At 35.9% G+C, this 20479-nt stretch overlaps 1 protein-coding gene across 1 annotated transcript in view; it reads right to left on the bottom strand.

The window, feature by feature from the left end:
* Positions 1 to 4622: 4622 nt before the first annotated feature.
* The window catches only part of LOC137025114 (CUB domain-containing protein 1-like), a 48612-nt gene continuing 32755 nt past the window's right edge, over positions 4623 to 20479 (bottom strand). The window contains exons 5-9 of the mRNA XM_067393147.1: positions 13015 to 13212; positions 6873 to 7256; positions 6294 to 6647; positions 6108 to 6189; positions 4623 to 5010 (exon numbers count right to left, since the gene is read on the bottom strand). Coding sequence (XP_067249248.1) covers positions 4623 to 5010; positions 6108 to 6189; positions 6294 to 6647; positions 6873 to 7256; positions 13015 to 13212 — 1406 coding nt within the window. The remainder of the gene's footprint in view (positions 5011 to 6107; positions 6190 to 6293; positions 6648 to 6872; positions 7257 to 13014; positions 13213 to 20479) is intronic.

Genomic DNA, 20479 nt, shown 5'->3' with positions numbered 1-20479 from the left:
TCCATTGCTCAAGACAGCTTATCAAGGAGGCTTACAGAAAGCCTGATGACTTGATTCTGCTATCCAGGCAGAGCTCTGTTATTCACAGGAGCAGGGCAATTATGTCCAGACAAAAAAATGTTTTACATAAAGTCTGTCTCATGCTGAAAACCAGATCTGTCATTGGCGCAGGCATAACTTTCCAAAACTCCTAATTATTATTAATAATAACAACAACTACTACACTTTTCTCTTAATTCCAAGGATTAGAAAATAGTGATATTTGAGCCACCAAGAGGAGCCAAACAAGGAAACTTCCTATTTGATTCGTCCCCATTCTGCCCACAAACCCTGCGCTGAATCCATTCTCACCGTAATGGAGGCCACGGGACCCGAAGTAGTGCAGGCGCTCAGCTCTCATCCCTCAAGAGAGAGTCAAGCCCAAGTGGAACAATTATTGTGATCGCATTGCGAAAAGCCCCCTCGAGAGTCAAGCACACTAGTTCATGGGTCAGATTCTATCACTTTGAAAAGAATCATACGAACAGAACAGACACAAATGTATCGCTATGAGTGCCTTAAACTCCCTCAAAAGCCGAAAACTCTTGTGCAAACACTAACTGCTATTCCTCATGAGAGAGTAGAAAGGAAAAAAGCTCCTTACCTGTCTCTTGTAGTCAGCTTCTTCTAACACACCATTGTTTTCCACTATAAACTGAAAACTTTGGTTTGTTTGTTTTGGCCGTTCATTTACATGTCAACATCATTTTGATGGCCTGAAAAAACTTTTAAAGTGGAAGTTTTCGAAAACGGTCTCCGTGTAAACAACAAAAATGCAAAAAGATGACATCATGCACATGCGCATTACATGTTCAGTCTATAGTGTTTCATCGCCATCTAATGGCCTGCCAGCAGAATACAGCATTTTTAGTCATTTTCAAGTATCCATGTGAATTGGGATTTTGACAATGGTGTCATTTGTACACAGAAAACTAAAAGAAAAGAAACAAAAGAAAAGAAAAACTCTGTTTTAACCGTATCATCATCATGTAAACGTACCCTAAAAAAAAGTTTTGTTAGTTAGTTATTTAGTCCAATTAATTTGGCTTTCAGCAACCAACAAGTGTCTAGGCTACCTTTGTGTAACACAAATTAGAATATTTTAATCCAATCCAAAATCAGTGTATGAAAGGCAGAAGTCTAAGCATTTGTGTTTTCTTTTTTATGCACTTTTTTCCCCACAGTGTTCAGGCCCGGATTGGCTAATTGGGAGCACCGGGAGAATTCCCAGTGGGCCGCGTCTGTTTATTTGGCTGCGACGGCCGGTGTTGTCATGGCACTGGGTTGAAATATGGATGCTGTAGAAACTGTCGACGCGGCCAAATGTACTAAGCTGAGTAGCCTAACTTTTTCCTTAAAACCAGTCAGTGATGGATTTAGGCCTGGACGACATGGGCAATGGCCCAGGGCGGCACGGGGCACCCACGCGGTGCAAGAAAAAAAACAAACAAATGAATGTGCAATCAAGTTTTTACCGCTCATTTGCGTAACGTCAATGATATCATGTCACTCTTTGAGTAAATTAACCTGGTCGGACTTGGGAGGGACTTGGAGTGTGCGCCTGGAGAAGACAACTCACTCAAAAGTATACGAGAAGAAGGGATGAGGTGACGTCTGTAGGGACAGCGGGACAAGTTCTAAATCAACACTAAATTATGGTAAGGCAAACAGTCTAAGCCACCGTAGACCGATTTAAGTAACGTAAATAAATAAAAAGGAAGAGGGGAAACATGCAAAAGATAAAGGCCTGTATGCAGCTATTACTCATATCATAGGCAAATAATAAAATATAGGGCCTATTACTTATGTTATTTTGCTTGCTATGCTATTACACATTGGACAACAATATTTATTTTTCTGTCCAACTAGCTTACATAACTAGACAGTAAAATGTGATTTTGTAACATAATGTAACTTTTTTTTAAACAAACTTTAAATAAATGCTTTAATATTTTACTGTAAAGTTGTGCAATTTTGGGGGATTTATGGTATTTTGTGTTATTTATTTGCCTCAAATTGTAATCATTTAAGTATTTACATTTTTATAAAATAGCAAAATTTTATGTTAAATCCACCTTAATAAAGATCTACATTTCTCAATTTCATTCATAGTGACATACATGAACAATGTGCCTGGGTTTAGTGGACGATTGCTACCATGGAAGCAAACACTAAATTACACTGTGTGCAGAATTATTAGGCAAGTTGATTTTCTGATCATATTTACTGGGTTTTTAATAGGCCTTATAGACAGACAGCTTGAGAGTGACTCCTGAAGGACCAGCACCACATCCTCTTGTACCACTGTTTGAAGAATTTATCTTCCAGAATCTGGCAGTAAGGTGTGGGAGTTCACTTTTAGTCCATCTCTTATCCTGAAATGTCCATCTTGCAGAGATGGACTAAATGATCTTCCAAAACTTACTGCCAGATTCTGGAAGATAAATTCTTCAAACAGTGGTACAAGAGGATGTGGTGCTGGTCCTTCAGGAGTCACTCTCAAGCTGTCTGTCTATAAGGCCTATAAAAACCCAGTCTTCATGTATTTTATAACACTTCAGCTTGTGATTCTTATTAAGAGCAGGTCGCTTTTTAGGATTCTTCACCTAACCTAAGTCTCTGAGATCCTGACACCTCACACTTCTGAAGACTCCAGGTAGGTTTCAGTACTGGGAAATGGTGGCGCTGGAGACTAAAAGGTTCCTGATGGTTTCACACTTAATTCTTCACCTTAATTCTTAATTATTTTGCAGTTAACGTGTCTTTTCTTCTCCAGCTGTTTTTGTATGACCCCGCTGACCCAATGAGCATTTCACTGTCCAATGGTCATGCTTTAACTTTGCAATTTCTAGTATTACATTAGTATTGCGTCCTTCTCATGAGTATTTAATAATTTTTGACTTTTCAGTCTTGAGTTAAATCTCTTTTTTGGCTCATTTTATCTGTAAAAGAAAACCTGCCTAATAATTCTGCACACCTGAATATAGGGCATTTTTCATTTCCAGCCTTCATGAACAATTATATATCACTTATAAATGATTAAAAACAATATTAATAGTAGTTATTAAGATTGATGTGGATTGGAATTGGTAAAATGTGCTTGGAAAAAAAATATGATCAGAAAATCAACTTGCCTAATAATTCTGCACACAGTGTAAATTAAAATTAAAATAACATGAATTTTTAACTACAGCCACTAGATGGCTAGAGTTAATCAATGCTTCACATTTTAAAATCATTATTATAACAATAAAAATGACTGTATATCAAATTTTCAAATTTTTTGTAATATAATTTTTATTTTTTATTATATCTTCAGTATTTGAAGATATTTTTGAAAAATACAATTAATTACAAGGCTGTATATACTTATATACTGAGGTTTTAATTACATTATTTTAATATAGTCATTCGTGAATTAAAGTGGGCCGGTCTAAGGCATGAAACTCCAGGGCTGAAAATGAGTCCCAATCCGGCCCTGACAGTGTTGAGCATTATAACTAATCACATGTTTCCGTGTGTATGCAGTGGCCAATTAGAGGTGTTTAGATTCACTACATAATTTATTTACTTTATGTGGGCTATTTACTTTACATTATAGGAACACTGAGTATGCCACCTTTGAGCTGCATTAAACAGTTGGTGTAAATAAACATTAATGCAGGTTCTATTCCACCTTTGCATTGTAAAGACGCTTTTGTTGATGTTGATAACATTTTATTTGTAATATAGCTATAGTATAGCACTCTGAATGACTGAACTAATGTTAAATTTAAGTATCTGACATAAAACACAATATACACAATAAGATACATTCAGATACAATAAGGTAATTATAAAAATGCCCTTAAAAAATGTCAAAAAAATGCTGCACCTTTAATATTAATTTCTGACCCTGATGAAAACCTAGCCTGGCCATAGTGTCCCTGGCACCGCACCACACTTTAGTTTAGTTTTAAGTCTAGATCGAAGAATCATCAGTTTAATAACCAGACACAATTAACAACAGAAGCCCCCTGTTTTAAGTGGCTCAGCAGATTCACAAAAGCCATAAAACAAGAGTAGTTTAATGGGTTTGCAGTTGAGCCTCCAGCATCTTTCCTCTTTTGGATCATCTATATTGAAATCCAGACAGCAGAAACAGACAGAATCTCTAACACTCTCATGACAATTCATAACTATATTATGTTTTGGCAAACTGGTGGCTAATTAATTAACATTTGTATGCATTTATTCATGTTTTTTTTTAATATATATCATAAGTTTTCATACAATTAAAATTGTACAAATTCATTTGAAATCACCAGCTATAGTGAAATAGTTATCTTTCCCATGAGATTGAGTCACACTCACATATTCAGTATACACCAGCGAGCAACAGAGAACACTTTGCAATATAATAACATTTCTGGCAAACAGATTTCTTTTTCTAGAAAATGTGTCTCCTAACTTTATATAAATTAAGACGTTTTAATATCAAAAACATACAATGTTTAAAATATGCAACCTGTTCAAACATAAAATCACTAAATATACAAACGTCTTAGACACTTTAAAAAAATGCAGTAGAAAATTCAGTTCCATCAAGGACTCTCTTCTCTCACACACAGTCTGGTTTCACAGGCCTCGTCCTCAGAGGTTTTGATGGGAGACTTTGGTGAGCCAGATGTAGTTGACTGTCCCTGAATATAACCATAGAGCTCATTGTCAACCATCCCGCTGCCTTTAGTGACTAGGCTTTCACCTTTCCTGACTGGTCTGTCAGGTAAAGGTGGGCTGCTTTCATCTTTACATTGTTCATTTTCAGCTTCATTTTTAAGCAAATGTGAATATACTAGAGAATCATCTATGTACACATAAGTGTGAGGATCTTCTTCTTCCTCCTGTGTTTTGGGGATACCATGGAGGCCTGGAAGGAAAGCTTTGGGATTGTAGACAGGCACTGTGGGAGTCTTATTCCTCTTCTTTTGCCTTGTGAAATATTAAGATACTTTGTTAAGAATCAAACATTACCGCACAATACTTGTCAGGGTTTCAAGGGCAAAGATCCTAATCAGAACCAAAGCAGTTCAGAAAAATTATCTCGAGATCTAATATCAATAATTATCCCCCCAATTTTTTTTTTTTTTTTTTAAATCTTGCCAAATGTTTGAAGAGGGCATGGCCACTTTCACTTGAATGTCTATAACTCTTGAATGGAATGAGATAATTTCACCAAAGTTGGCACACATGTATGGGCTCACATGTTCGGTGGTGCTATAATGGAGCAAAAGTTGAAAATGGCTACCATGCAAGCCAACTATGCAGTTGGCACAACTGTCTTGAAAATTTGCTTTCGGTGTCTTTGTCCAAGGTACTGTACCATCATTGTCTATGACGACATTGATTTTAAAAAATATGGCTACATTAAGCCAATCAACATTCAGAAGCTATTAGACAATATTATCAGAAGCCGATCAAAATGAAATGATGCTGTTTGACTCATGGCCTCAAAAGACAGTGAAAAATTGGTAAGAAATTGCCATTAGATGGTGCTATCAGGTTTTTCATGTGTGAAACTTGTATACTGATTGTATATTATTAGATATTTCACACATACAAACGTTATTCAAATCATATGTTGGATCTCATAATTTTGACAAAACTTTTGCTCACCCTCAACAAAACCAGTGTAGTACAAATCTCAGGACTCGCTAGATTAATAATTATCACAAATATGTTGAACTGTAGAATTTGGATGGCTATAGCACAGTCATTTCAAAATGGCCTTGAGTCGTGCCCCATATGCTTTACCTAAAAGCTTTTATTAAACAAAACCTCAAATCGTCACAAAATTAGAAAGAAACGTGCGACATATGATTCTAAACAAGCATGTAAACTTTTATAGAGATCAGGCAATAGATGGTGCTAATTACCTGAAAATTTTATTTTTTCATTGAATTAGGTGGTTCAAGGCTAATAAACACATAATATATTTTTACACATGCGCCTAAAGGCCTTAACATGCTTGAAATCCTTTAATTGCTTCTTTTAGCTATATTTAAAATATGTTTTTTAAAAACTCTCACCTGAGAACAATCCAGATGACCACTGCTGTTATGATCATTAACAAGATGCCTACAATACCCAGGATGATGCCCAGATGGTTCTCTGAAAACATGAAAAGACATTTCACTTTATCTTTCCCTTAGTAATATAACATATGGAAATTCTATGCAAAATCTAGTGGACAGAAGAAAGTAAGGCTCTCTCACTTGAGTTATTCTGCAGTGTGATCTCCATCATTGCTCTGAAGCTTCCTGTCGGGGACTTACAGTTAGTCATGTTAAGGTAAAAACTTTCTGGGACCAGGACATCATTAATATTCTCATCCTTTTTAGTACTGTAGACTATCATTTGAGGCACAATGGTCTGCACTGCAATGTTTGTTTGCAGCTCCGTACACTCGGGTTGGCTGACATTTCTGAACTTCAGATTGCTCTTAAGCTGTGGCTCCATGTTAATGATCCAGGACACATTGCTGGAGGGTTTCATCCCAGACGCCCAGGCTGGGGTCGCCAACACTGTAGGATTATCCAATTTTGGTGCAACAGTGAATATGTAGTCCTCTGTATGAGAAAGGCAGAAAAGCAAGACTCAATAACTGTTTTGATTTTTGATATCAAGTCACTCACACTGAATATAATCAAGCAGGTACACTACTATTGAATGGTTTGAGGTCAGTTAAATTTTCTTAATGTCTTCAAACTTGCACTTGCTTTATAGTTTCCTCAACATAAAAAGCAGTTTCCATTTGCAGTAATGTATAACAAATACATAATGAAACACTTTACCTGATATATCTTGTGTAAATAAATAAGTTAGAAAGGGTTTAGTTGCCAAATTCCAGTCATTGAAATTTGTAACAGAGGCAGTTACTGCAATCTTGGATTCACGGATCTGGATTTTCTCAATGGTTCCCTTTGGACAAAACTGTCCAACAGTGATGCCAGGGTTATCATGGGACACATTAAGGAGGAGGTTGCTGTTGCTATTGCATTTTTCCTCAGGCAGACAGTAACGCAGACCGCCTTTAGGGGACTGTAGCTCCACTGAACTGTTCTGTGGGCCATGGAGGAACCATGTCATCATCTTCAGAACTACTGGGATACAGATCTCCTTGTAATCGAAGGCTAAAGAGAATGGAATGGATGCACAGTTTTTCCATTCCTTACATTCTGTTGATAAAGAAACAATGTAAGGGATGAATAGAGGAATGTTTAACATTATAGGCCAATAACTGAAAGAGCGTAAAGGCCCATTCACACCAAGAATGATAACTTTAAAGACATTTTATAACAATAACTATATTAGCCTCCATGCCAATGGATGATAACATTCTGTTTACTGTATTATAAGCACAAGCTGCAGTTGTGTTGTCTGCCGCTTTAAATGCTTGAGCTTTTTATGTCGGTGGATTCTGACTGTCAATGTTTTAATTTTATTGGCTGGAAAAATTCTGAAAGTGATTCTAAACATATCATTCCCTCTTAGGGCTGTGCAAATAATCATATTTTCAATTTCTGCTTCCAACGATTATGAAAACAGTATAATCGAGGTAAAATGATTACTGTACCACTGCCGCATTCTGGCCAGCGCACCTTTCTTTCCTTCACAGCGGTACGCTTTCATTCTTCCCTAACCCAAACTTAACATCCAAATCAGCCGAATAAAGGCCTTTTAACACTAAACAGAAATTCGGTGCGAATGGCGCTCTTGAGTCAAAACAATAGATCCCTATGGGGCTTTTCACACCAGGTGCAAACATTTATGACGTGAAAGAGTGTGTAAATTATTAAATAAATGTGTAAATTATTAAAAAAACCAAACAGATCATTAGTAAATGGTTTATAATTTATTAGTTTATACATTATCACGATTTATTATTATAAATCATTTAATTATTTGTCAACATTGTTTTAGTATCATTATCTCAATAAACAACTGTTAATCATGAACAAATGATGAACAAACCATTAGTAAATTATCAGTATATGATTTATTGATGAAGTTGTAAGCTGGTCAGTGTTCAAAATCACAAACATGCAGGTATGCTAAAGCACTGATTTTAAGAAGAGCAATTTATTTGTTTTGAAGTGGATATACATTTATAAATGCCTCACAATTAGGTGATTCCAGTGGTTTATATTAAATTCTTTCACTCATCAGCACAGACTTGTGTTCTGTGTGGAGTGATAAAGTGAACTAGTGATAAAGTGAACCTCTGAACTAGTTTTACCTTCCACTGAAGCTCACATCAGGTGCATATAGTTAAAGACTCCATGTGTGTCAGAGAAGACAGCTGTCTATACCCTCACCAGTCAGCACTTACACTCAGTACACACTACAGTGTTCAACACCTGTTATAAATGATGTGTAAATGCATGGATAAATCATTTACAAAATACTTGGTAGCTTTCTGCATCCCCTAATCTAAAGTGTAATCTATTCATTACTTGTAAATGTGTTACATATCATCACTTTAGCCAAGCCTGAACTACATTTAAAATATATAAAAAAAATAGTACTCTGCCACCGTTTAATCAGCACTTAATCATTTCATTTTTATTTAGTTTTTATGGGACAGCTGCTCACCATAACATGAAAACGCAGCATAAATTGATCATAAACTTAGTCCATTATTTTGTGCATTTTGTGCGTTGTACGATACCACAGTGTGAGGAAAACATTCTTATTCTGTAATATAATCCTTAAATATTAATACTTGTAAATATCCGCCAACTCATATCTTTAAACTTACAAAACTGGCTTTTCAAACTAAGCGGCAACCTCCCCCAGTTTCTCTTGAAGCCAATACGGAAGTGACTTAAACTGCAATTCATCGACTGGCCACTAGGGACAGGCTCCAAAAGAGAGCAGAATCTCTTTGAGTCCCTTGTTAAAACTGCCAAATTTACAGTAGAAAAAAAAAAAAAACTTTGTCTTTTCTTTATACTGCTTTTTGTAATGTTTTAAATAAAGTATTGTGATTACATTTATCTGCCTGTTACACTTTGTATCTTGTCAAAATGGTTATGCTTAAGGCTATAGGGTGGAGTAGGGAGCTTAAAATTATTCTTTTTTGTACAATAGCATATTAACTAAGATAACAGTCACTGTAAATATATCTATATTGCGATTTTATTTTTGTGAAGTGGCTAAAAAGTGGTCATGTTTTGGTATAAGGGGTGAGATAGGGGCTCAAAGATATATAAATATCTATATAATAATAAAATATATTTGCATAAAGAATATTTATAATTTAAATATCATATAAACGGATTTGTATAGATTTTTATATCCTGTAACTGAAAGGTGTACACGAACCTTTGCATTAGGCAAATAAATGGTAAGTTTTCAAATTGCAGTTTCAAAAAGAAGATCTGCAAATTATATGTAACACATTTACAAGTGATGAATAGTTTACACTTTAGATTAGGGGATGCAGGAACCTTTGTAAATGATTTATTCATGTGTTTACACATCATCTATAACAGGTGTTGAACACTTTGTAGTGTGTAGTGCAGTGTAAGTTCTGACTGGTGAGGGTATAGACCAGTGGCAAGCAGTGACTTTTTTAACCGGGTATGCTGAGTGGTGTGTCATGTAATGTGGCCGATGCAGTTACGTTGAATGGTATTGTTAGATTAATAATAGAGACGCTTAATAATAGGGACATTCTAAAACGCTTAACGTGAAAAACACTTAACTTGGCTTAATGTGCTAAGACAGTGATATTAACAGACCAAACTCAGTACACATCATACTAATAAACCATACTATGTACAGCAAAGCAGATGATCCCAGAATATGAATGCAGTTCATTTAATTAAACATTGTGTTTTCCTCCCATAGAAAACTGTTCTAAATATGTAGCCTACTAAGTGATATTAAAAGATAAAATTCTGCACAAACCATTTTTTTCTGTATACTATGCTTTATTAGTATAGTGTTTACTAAGTTTGGTCTTTAAAACTGTCTTAATAATAGCCTACATTAAGCCACGTTAAGCGTTTTCTTAATGGGAGGAAAATGTTTAATTAAACGTGTTCAAGTCATATTATGGGCATATTATACATCTGCTTTACTGTACATAGTTTAGTTTGTTAATAACACAGTCTAAGTAAATTAAGCCACGCTAAGCTTTTTAATGTTAATCGTTTTCGAATGTCTCGGTTTAGGGATAATATGCAAGATGCACGCGTTATCTTTGTTAGTTTACTCATTTGACAAATAGTAACACAGCGAAAAGTCTTTCTAATATGTTGGACCTTTTACTGAGAGTAGCCTACATTTACCTGTTGAGATATGCCTTCACAAGCACCTGTAATAGCTTTTGTGATGTTTGAGTCAACGGAGGCGCGATATGCGAAAGGTGCGTTTGCAAAATATGCTGTATTTTTGTAATCTGCTAGATGCCGCTAGTGTCACAGAAACAACATACTTCACCTTTAAACGTTTAGGACACAGATATATCAGTTTAGGACACAGATCTAAATCAGACACCACAAATAAAAAACACCATGTCAATTTAAATGTAAGCCAGAAGTATTTTTTAAACTAATAATTAAAAGTAAATATAACATAATAAGTATTAGCAGCCTATTATAAATAAAAAATAAAATGTTATTATAATAAGAAGGCTATATTAAATAAAAAAATATCATTATTCTTTAAAAAATAAGTTGAAATTGTGCAAACTGACTTTTAACAAATGCACAGACTATTGATTAACATCCTCTGATAGGCCTAGTTACAGTAGGACTGTCTTAAACAAGTTTTCATTAAAAAAAAATCTCCGGAGAAAATGAAATACTATGAAAATAGTTTTAGTTATGATTTGTTTCCCCATTTGGTTAAATCTAGTTAGATTTGTATCAAATAAAAAGTATTTTTGGTGATCTAGATCTGGCAGCAGCTCATTTTTCCTCTTGTTTAAGCTCTCAGCTCATAGCTTATACTGGATTTAATAGTAATTTATAATGTTATTAATAGTTGCAGAGTCCACGAATAGCTTGGGTATGCGGAGCATTCACAGCTTATATGGACTGCATGCCACTGATATAGACAGCTGTCTTCTCTGACACACAATGAGTCTTTAAATCTGTGCACCTGATGTGAGCTTCAGTGGAAGGTAAAACCGGTTCAGAGGTTGACTTCATCACTAGATCCCACACACTCCACACAGAACACAAGTCTCTGCTGATGAGTGAAAGGATTTAACATAACCCACTGGAATCACCTGACTGTGAGGCATTTATAAATGTATATCCACTTCAAAAATAGTGCTTTAGCATACCTGCATGTTTGTGATTTTGAACACTGACCAACTTACAACTTCATCAATAAATCACATACTGATAATTTACTAATGGTTTGTTCATCATTTGTTCATGATTAACAATTGTTTATTGAGATAATGATACTAAAACAATTTTGACAAATAATTAAACAATTTATAAGTGATAAACAATGTATTAACAAATAAATTATCAACCTATCAATCATTCTGTTTGATTTACAGTATTTCATGATTTACACATTTATAAGATAACTTACAACACATTTGTAAATCATTAGCATACCACTTACTAATCATTTATGAACCTATAGTCATGTTTTGTAAGTGATTTGATCATCATTAACTAATAATTCATAAGTGACTTGTAACTAAATTAATAAAACATTCATAAAATATTAACATATCACCTATTTATCATTTATGAATGTATAGTCATGTTTTGTAAATGATTCGTTCATCATTAACTAATAATTTATAAGTGACTTATAACTGAACGTTATAATAAAATGTTATCACAAATGCATTGTTAGTCAGCGCCACCTAGCGTGCAGGCGTGAATTAGCAGAAGATGATCATTTATTTTGCGTTTGGTGTGAAGGGTCCATTCTTCTGCGATTTGCCTCGTATTTTGCTTCATGTTCAGTGTGAAAGAGTTGTAAGAGAGTGACGTAAAATGCAATCTACTGTTGCTAAACTGCGGGACATGCTTGATATTAAACAGTGTTATTAAAAGCGCATTAAACGATGAAAGAAATGCTGTTCCCTAGGTGGCCACCTGTGTGGCCAAGGTGGAACACGTATAAGCAAAGTATACTATGGGCTTCAGATACACGCCTAAACGGTCAAATACGATGATAGCGTAAACGATTGGCCCTTTGGCTTGTGCACAAGTTTTGAGAGGCGTTCCCTTCGAAATGAGCTGTGAAGGAGGGGGGTTGTTCTTACGCATGCGCTCATTTCAAAAACTCACTAACAGTCTTTGGTTTCTCAGTCGACGGAAAGATCCTCTTTAGCACCTTTAACCCTATTGTTTTCATTAGTTTTTTTTCCCTTCTTCTTGTGGCACTTCATTTTGAATGAAAGTTGTGACATTTAGCACACTGGTTGAGGAGGGTCAAACAAGTACCTACATTTAATAAAAAAGTCAAACTCTATAGCACCACGATATGGTCAAAATTCACTTTTGTGTTTATCATGATTATTCTTAGGCCTTTGGGTCTTGGAACATATTTATATTTCCCTCTGGTTCTTTTGGTATTGCAGAGTAGAATTAATCCATTAGTTTGTATCCTTATTATTATTATTTATATTTGGCTTAGATAATCTCCACACTAACCAAAAAAAAAAAAAAAAAAAAAAAAAAAAAAAACAGACTGAAACAAAAGTTTGCAGGGGTTATCACCACCATGTTCTGAAGGTAGCTGACAAGTTTTAGGGAATTCCTACTGATAATATTTTCACCCAAAGTCGTGTACCTGACCTGCTTAAATAACAGAAGTTAAGGTATATATAGATTTTACCGGTGAACCTTCTGTTTCGATAGTGACAAGAACATTTTACACAGTGAAACAAAGCTCAAAACATTTAGGATATTGTCTTATTTAAGGCGTGGATCATACCACACAGTTGAGTACCTATGGTCTGGATGACAGTCAACTCTAGTTCATCCTTGTTACAGTCAAGGGATTCAATGTCATAATAGTCCCCTGAAGCTATGGTGACTGTGTCCAATATGACCGAATCCAGTTTCAACACACAGGCAGACTTTGGATCCTTTTTCATCACACGCATTTGTACCATTTGGTTCTCAGGCAGATTCCTTTTGCACTGCTCTGCAACAGTGACAAGAATAAGAAAAACATAGATATCAAATAAACATTATATGAAGGCATGATGAACAATGAGCCAGTCATTTTTGAAAATTAAATAAAGTCCAATCTGATAGTTCTCAGAAAATGAACTGTAACTTAGTGAATACTAATGACACAAAAATGAGACAAATGAAATGTTGAAATGTCAGGTTTTAAATCATGTTAGTCAAATCGAAAACATATATTCTCTGTTTATGTAATCTGTATGAAAATTGAGACATGTCAGTAGTTCGCAGCTCAGCTCATTATCCACTAATTTGTCCACGCCCACGGAGCGAGAGCTATTCAGACGCAAATTCTGAGGAGATACATGCAACAGATTGAATGCCCACGACAGCTCGGAAAAACACATTAAATTTAGTCAGTTTCATGTACTTTTCATTGTTTTGAGATGCGGTGAGGAATGATTTTAAAAGGATTTGCCTCAGAGGAAGAGTGTGACTGGTTTCACTTTCATTTTAAGGATCAACTAGATCGAGCTGATGATTACGAAAGGTAAGTTGTTTTTTTATCCCAAAAATGAAAATTATATCATCATTTACTTACTCTCAAGTTGTTCTAAACCTGTATACATTTCTTTGTTCTGTTAAACACAAAGAAAGATATTTTGAAGGAAGTTTGTAACCAGGCCGCTTTGGGGCACCGTTGACTTCCATAGTAGGGAAAAGAAATTCTACGAAAGTCAAAGGTAACCCAGAACTGTTCAGGTTCCCACATTCTTTAAAACATCTTCTTTTGCGTTCAACGTTACAAAAAAATGTATACAAGTTTGGAACAACCTGAGGGTGAGTAAATGACAGAATTTTCATTTTTGGGTGAACTATCCCTTTAAGTTCTTTATTCTAATCGCGATATAGTGTCTATATGAAACCGAAAAAAAAAAAAAAAAAAAAATCAATATGAATCCAGCAAGTTTTGTTTGACTCAATGTGAATTAACGGGACAGATCGACATGCAGTTTCATTTACTACACACAACTTACATTAGTAAATTGCCATATTGGCTAATCCCAAACTATATTGCTATACTGAGATGAGTGAAATCGTATGAAATACATAATAAATATGTCTTAAATAAAATGCAATGTATTAAACTGCACATTAACATCTAGGCTCTATATAAAATATATAAAATACCATAAAGGTAATGTAGGGACCCGTTCGACAGACGTTACCAAATGGCTTTATCAGCCAGAGGCATGATTGAACAAAGCTTCATTTGGTCCAAAAGATCCATTTCCTGACAGGGAAAACCTAGCTTTTACAGGAATGATGACGTGACTTCTTTTAACAAAGGACTCTGTCTAAAGGACTTCTTTGCTCATCAGCAATAAACTAATCAGAACCCATCACGTGGGTCTGATCACATTAAATCTATTGATTCTCTCACAAAACCCTCTTGTATTATCGGACGGAACAGGAAAACACCCATCAACGGATTTAAAGACAAATCTGTCCTATCAATACCTCCCTTGTGTGGCTGTCCATCGTGACCCGGTCACCCATGACACCGGTCAAAGTTAAACTATGCTTAGGACTCAATCTTGAATCTCAAAAGGGACAATTGTCGATTACTTAAAGTATTAACTATATCCAGAATAACATTTGCTATGATGTGATTACTAATATGTTGGAGTCAATGCTTTATATGTTTGTAGTCCTGTATGCATCTGCTTTCTCTTATAATCATTGTTTTAATAGGTCATTCTAGTAATATGTGTGGAAGAAGTGTGTCGTGTTTGAGCTCTAAGTGCAGAATTTATAATTCTCTGTAATTCTGTGTGAATGAAACATTGAAATTCAGTATCAGGAAAATATTAAGAAACTTTATAAAGTTGTTAATAAAACAAGAGAATGTCCTGCAGATATCACGCGATGTGATCAATAGACAATAGACGAGGCGTGTCTAATCTCCGTAGCAACGTCTCATTGGAGGATCGCATCCGAAGGATGGAGCCAGAATTGCTCCTTTAAAACTATGCTGTCCGAACAAGCTAAAGGCGGTGGAGAAATATGAAATAAGCTGGAAGTCAGAAATCGGTCAGAAGTAGCCGAAGCACCGCTACTTTGACCACGGCGGAAAAGTCGCATGGGTCATTGAGAACTGATTGACCGGGGCTGATTTTCCATCTAACAGTCGTCGACTTGAACTACGAGCCAAGCCGCTGATCATTCAACAGCCGTTACATCCAGATTCCAAAACCCTCTGCAATACCTGACCAAAGTCTCCCAAGAAGAGAGCCGCTCAAGCCAGACGCTCGGAACAGCGCATCGCACCAGCCAGCAACATCCTTCAAAGCTTCCACGCAACCCACAGGGCTTTCCCGAGAAGACGTCACCTGAAAGACAGCCAATCCAGAACGCGGGACTCCGCTGTACACGAGTCACGGAACAACCCGATTACCTCAGCTGTCAGAGCAAACGCAGGTACAAGCAAACTTCTCTCTCCCTTGCTGGAAACTGGTGAAACTCCTTTAAACCTAAAGAGTCAGGCCAAAGCTCTGCTTTTGTGATTTTCTTCCGGTTATAAGTTAAGTTAGCACTGAACTTGGGACTTTTCATAACTCATCAACTCCGCGAATGTGTGAGCATGTATGTATGTGTGTATGTGTGTGTGTGTTAGCCTTAGTTTCCTGTAATCGTTAGAAGTAGTCAATAAATCTTGTTTTGATTTTCACATATAGTGTTTCTTGTATTGTGTGTCAAATTACTGCCTTAAACTTAAGATCAAGTTACCTCTTGCTTATAATAATATAATAATTATAATAATAATCATAATAAAATATTGTTACTGTTGGCCACAGAATAATATTTTATCCAGAATTGGTAAAATACTCTAACCTCAATTTTCGCTGGACGAATAATTGATGAAGTGTTAAATATTAATTCCGAATCATTTACAGTGAATCATTTACAGTTGATTCAATTCTTATTCCCTTTAACAATGGACTATATGCACGGGTTACTTCCTGGTTGTCGTTAAGCCAGCTCGGGCACTTCCGGTGAACCGTTAGCTGTTCATTCTGTATTCGTTGTACATCGACACAAAACCATCTATGGTTGACTTTTAATGTTGTATTTATATTTTAATGCAGTTATTACATTTACCAATTTGCCAATAAACCAGTTTTATTGATTGCAATAAAGACGAAGCTATTGGGACTGTTTAAAAATGCCGTGTCTGTAATTAGACACACACACACACACACACACACACAGACATTTTTTCCCCAGGACTTTAAATGTTATTTTTAATGCGATGACCACAAACATAATTTGTTCATCCTTCTGAGATTGTCCCCATTGTAAAACCGAACGTTTAAAAATGTAGGAAATTTAACATTTGATAAAAACACTTATTTTAAAATAAAAAAGACAGTAATTAGCACTTTAACCAGCAGGTGGCGGCAAAGTAGTATTTATTTGCGCACATATCAGCCATTTCCTCTAAACGTTTTTCACTTCGTTTTTGACTAAATATTAAACATTATAAAATAACTAGGTTTGAAAAAACATTTTGTCAATGTGAAGTATGAAATACTCACAAAATCTTATGAAAAACAATAACTTTTATTGTGAATTAATTACACAGAAAGAGAGCACCGCGCTCTCCCTTTGTAATCACAGCAGATGTCAGTCAGAGCAGCGCAAGATCAATGATTTCAGCACACTTGTGAAAACACACATTTTATTCAATTAATCTAACTTAAGTGCACAATAAATATTTAATTTTTGAAGCTTTTTTTCACATAAAAGTGTGAAAACTAATGGTCGAATTGAATTTAGCCGAGGAGGAACATTGAGGTATGTCTTTATTTATTTATTTTCTAAGCTGTCTTACGTTTGAATAACTAAATTAATGCTATGCCACACTATTTAAGTGACTATATTCTGATTAAAAACTAAATATTACATGACTGATGCTCAACACACCAGCAAATGACATCTCACCGGAAGTTTTCGAACTGGCTTATATTAATGCGGAAGTTCTAAAGAACGCTCCGTGCATATAGTGAAATTGAGCTAATAAATGACGTAAGGCTAAAGCCCTTACAGTAATATGAATGTTTAGACCCTTTGCATCACAGAAATACATAATTTTTAAGTATATTAAAATATAAAACATTATTTAGATTTCACAGTATTGCTTTTTTTCAGTATTTTTGATCAAATAAATGCAGGCTTGATGATCATGAGACTTCTTTCAAAAACATAAATAGTAATGTGTCCAATCTTTTGACTGGTACTGTAATTTTAAATGTATGCCTATACAAACTTTTTTTCACATGATGTGCAAAAATACATGCATAACATCACAAAAATTGTGTTTTCTGTTAAGGACATTATATTAACATTAATACAAAAGCTGATATGATCCTGTTATCAGCATGCTCACTGAGGGTTTTTTCTTTTATCTCACAGATGTGAGAATCATTGTGACCAAATATTTTGCCAGATGGTGAGATGGTGAGATCACTGACTTGAAGCAGTATTTATTTATTTATTTTTTTTTTTTTTTCAGTGCAGAAAAACCAAAGACCTTGGAATGCCAGGTAAGTGAAGTTCACTTATATCTTTGAACATGATTTATTTCCAGGTAAAACTCTATATTCAAAATGTCTCTTATTTATATTGTTAACTATATTCTGAATAAACTACCAAAAAACTATTTTGTACTTTGTTTCTTTCACATAGCCTACCTGACTGAAAGGGCTCATTATGTGGGTCTTTGTCTTCTCAGGTGTGAATCACAGAATTATTCATGAAGATTCACGTCACCCGCATACTGTCTTTCTTGACAAAAAGTGTCTTACAAAATTTAAATCAATATATTGTTTTATACAAAGGAGTAGCGAGTTTTACATAATTTTGAAGCAAAAATTCTAGTCTACAACCTCCAATACCCAGAAGTCTTGTGAACACATATTAGTATTTGTTTTGTGGCCGTATTTCAACGACTTAAATTTTTGTTTTTTCAATAACCACGCAAAAAGGTAATTCTCTCAAAAATACAAACATGTACATACATGTTCCTCACATATTAAGGTAGCCTAGTTTGTGCTGAATACAGTGTAATGACACTTTTTCCATTAATATGTTTATAAGCAACTGAAAAAAAGCACAAATGTCAGGGCATGTCAAAACTTCTCCATTGCCCTAAAACAGCCTCAGCCTGCCAGAGGGTTAATAAATAGATAAATAACAGACATGAATTATTGTTTTAAGTTAAAATTTGTGGTTGACCAGCAACATTTTTGAATGGTAAATACTAATATCTAGAAGACTGGGTAGCTGCAAGGCGATTTATTTGTGATACGGTACAAGAAAATTCAATGATAACAAACAAGGTACAAAAAAACAGCTGAATTTTACTTCAGTAAAATATGCAAAATTCATCTTGATTTTTTTTTTTTTTTTTTTTTTATATTAGTACTTGAAAAAGGACAAAAAATCCTCAGTACGAAAAGCATTTTTGCAGCATGAATGAATGAGTGAACTATTTAAACATCACTTGCACTTTAAAAAGGGGGAGGAGACTGAAGGAAACCAGGTTAGGTTAACAGAGTAAGTTACTCTGAGTATAAGTTACCTCTCTTTCAGAAACAGGCTTGACTTGACTGCTTTCTCGGGTTTTACATACCTTCCATTCTGAAACAGAAAACCCAGAGTTTCCCTCATTGCAGGGTTAACATACTCTCCTTTCTGAAACAGGCCAAAAGCAAACATTGTATTTGAACAATCCCAATAATGATTTTATCGGTTAATCAAAGTCAAGTCAAGTCAAGTCAAAGTTTATTTATAAAGCACTTTTTTAATTGGGTTACATGTTGTCTTAGTCATTTTATTCCTCTTACTTATTTGAATGTGTGTATGTTTTTAAATGAGTCTGGGTATGCCTCTCATGTGACGGATCACATGACAGGAATCAGGGAGTAAGCCCGTATAAAGGAGGCAGCATGGCAAACATTCAATCTCTCATTACAAACATGATCACCTACTAGCTGGACTGTGGAGTTTTATTTTATGGACTTACCTTTCCAGCAAACCACATCCCTTTTCATTGGATTAACACTTCTGTGGACTTTGTATATACACCGGTGGACACGTTCACATTGGGACTTACATCACGCTGGGATTCTTATGGACTATTTTAGGGTATGGTGCAAACAGACTAAACACTTTTAACAGCCTAAGTTATATTAAGTAAGTTCCTTGTGATTATTGTAAATGCACCTTATTCATTTCTGTTGTCTGTCTTATCTTTTTAAACACCGTACCCTCTCACACAGTTTAATCTGACCCCATTTTAATGTAAACTCGACCGATAGGGCCAAACGTTACACCCTCTTCCAACATATGTTCCATCATTTCGGTCTCCCAGAGGACATAGTGTCAGACCATGGATCTCAATTCATTAGAACGACTGTGGCAAGCCTTCTTCAAGCTCCTGGGAGTTTTCCATCAGCCTCTCCTCCGGGTACCACCCACAGACAAATGGCCAGACTGAGTGGAAGATCCAAGAGCTCGGGAGGTACCTGCGGTCCTACTGGCACCAGAACCAGGACAGCTGGAGCCAGTTCCTCCCCTGGGCGGAGTATGCCCAGAATTCCCTCAGGCAATCCACCACAGGGCTCCCCCTGTTCCAATGTGTTCCTAACCCTCTGAGGTTCCAGCTGTCATACACTGGTTCATGCAGAGCGAGAGGGTGTGGGACACAAGAGACAAGCTGACGCCCGCAAAACATCTACCCCTCATTACCAACCAGGCCAGAAGGTATGGCTGTCCACATGGGATATCCGTCTCTGCCTGCCTTGCTGTAAGCCGAGTCCCTGATACGTAGGTCCCTTCACCTTGCAGAGGCAGATAAATGAGGTCATATACAGGCTCAACTTACCATCTCACTACAGAATCTCACCTTCATTTCATGTATCACTCCTGAAACCTCACACTGAACCTTTGTCTCTCCTCACAGGATCTGGTGGTGATGAGGTACCTCCTCCTCCTGAACTGGCCGATGAAGAGGTCATCTACCAGGTCCATCATCGACTCATGGCGGCAGGGCAATCTCCTAGAATACCTCACTGACTGGGAGGATTACAGCCTTGAAGAACATTCCTGGGTTGCTTGTGATGATGTGCTTGATCCATCCCTTCTCACCCAGTTCCACTCAGAACACCTGAATCGTCCAGCACCCAGAGGCAGAGGTAGGCCCCGTCAACCATCTCTGA

Source organism: Chanodichthys erythropterus, chromosome 2 (assembly GCF_024489055.1).
Source record: "Chanodichthys erythropterus isolate Z2021 chromosome 2, ASM2448905v1, whole genome shotgun sequence".
Lineage (NCBI taxonomy): Eukaryota > Metazoa > Chordata > Actinopteri > Cypriniformes > Xenocyprididae > Chanodichthys > Chanodichthys erythropterus.
Note: the sequence above shows the minus strand (reverse complement) of the source record. Positions and strands in the feature narration are given on the sequence as shown.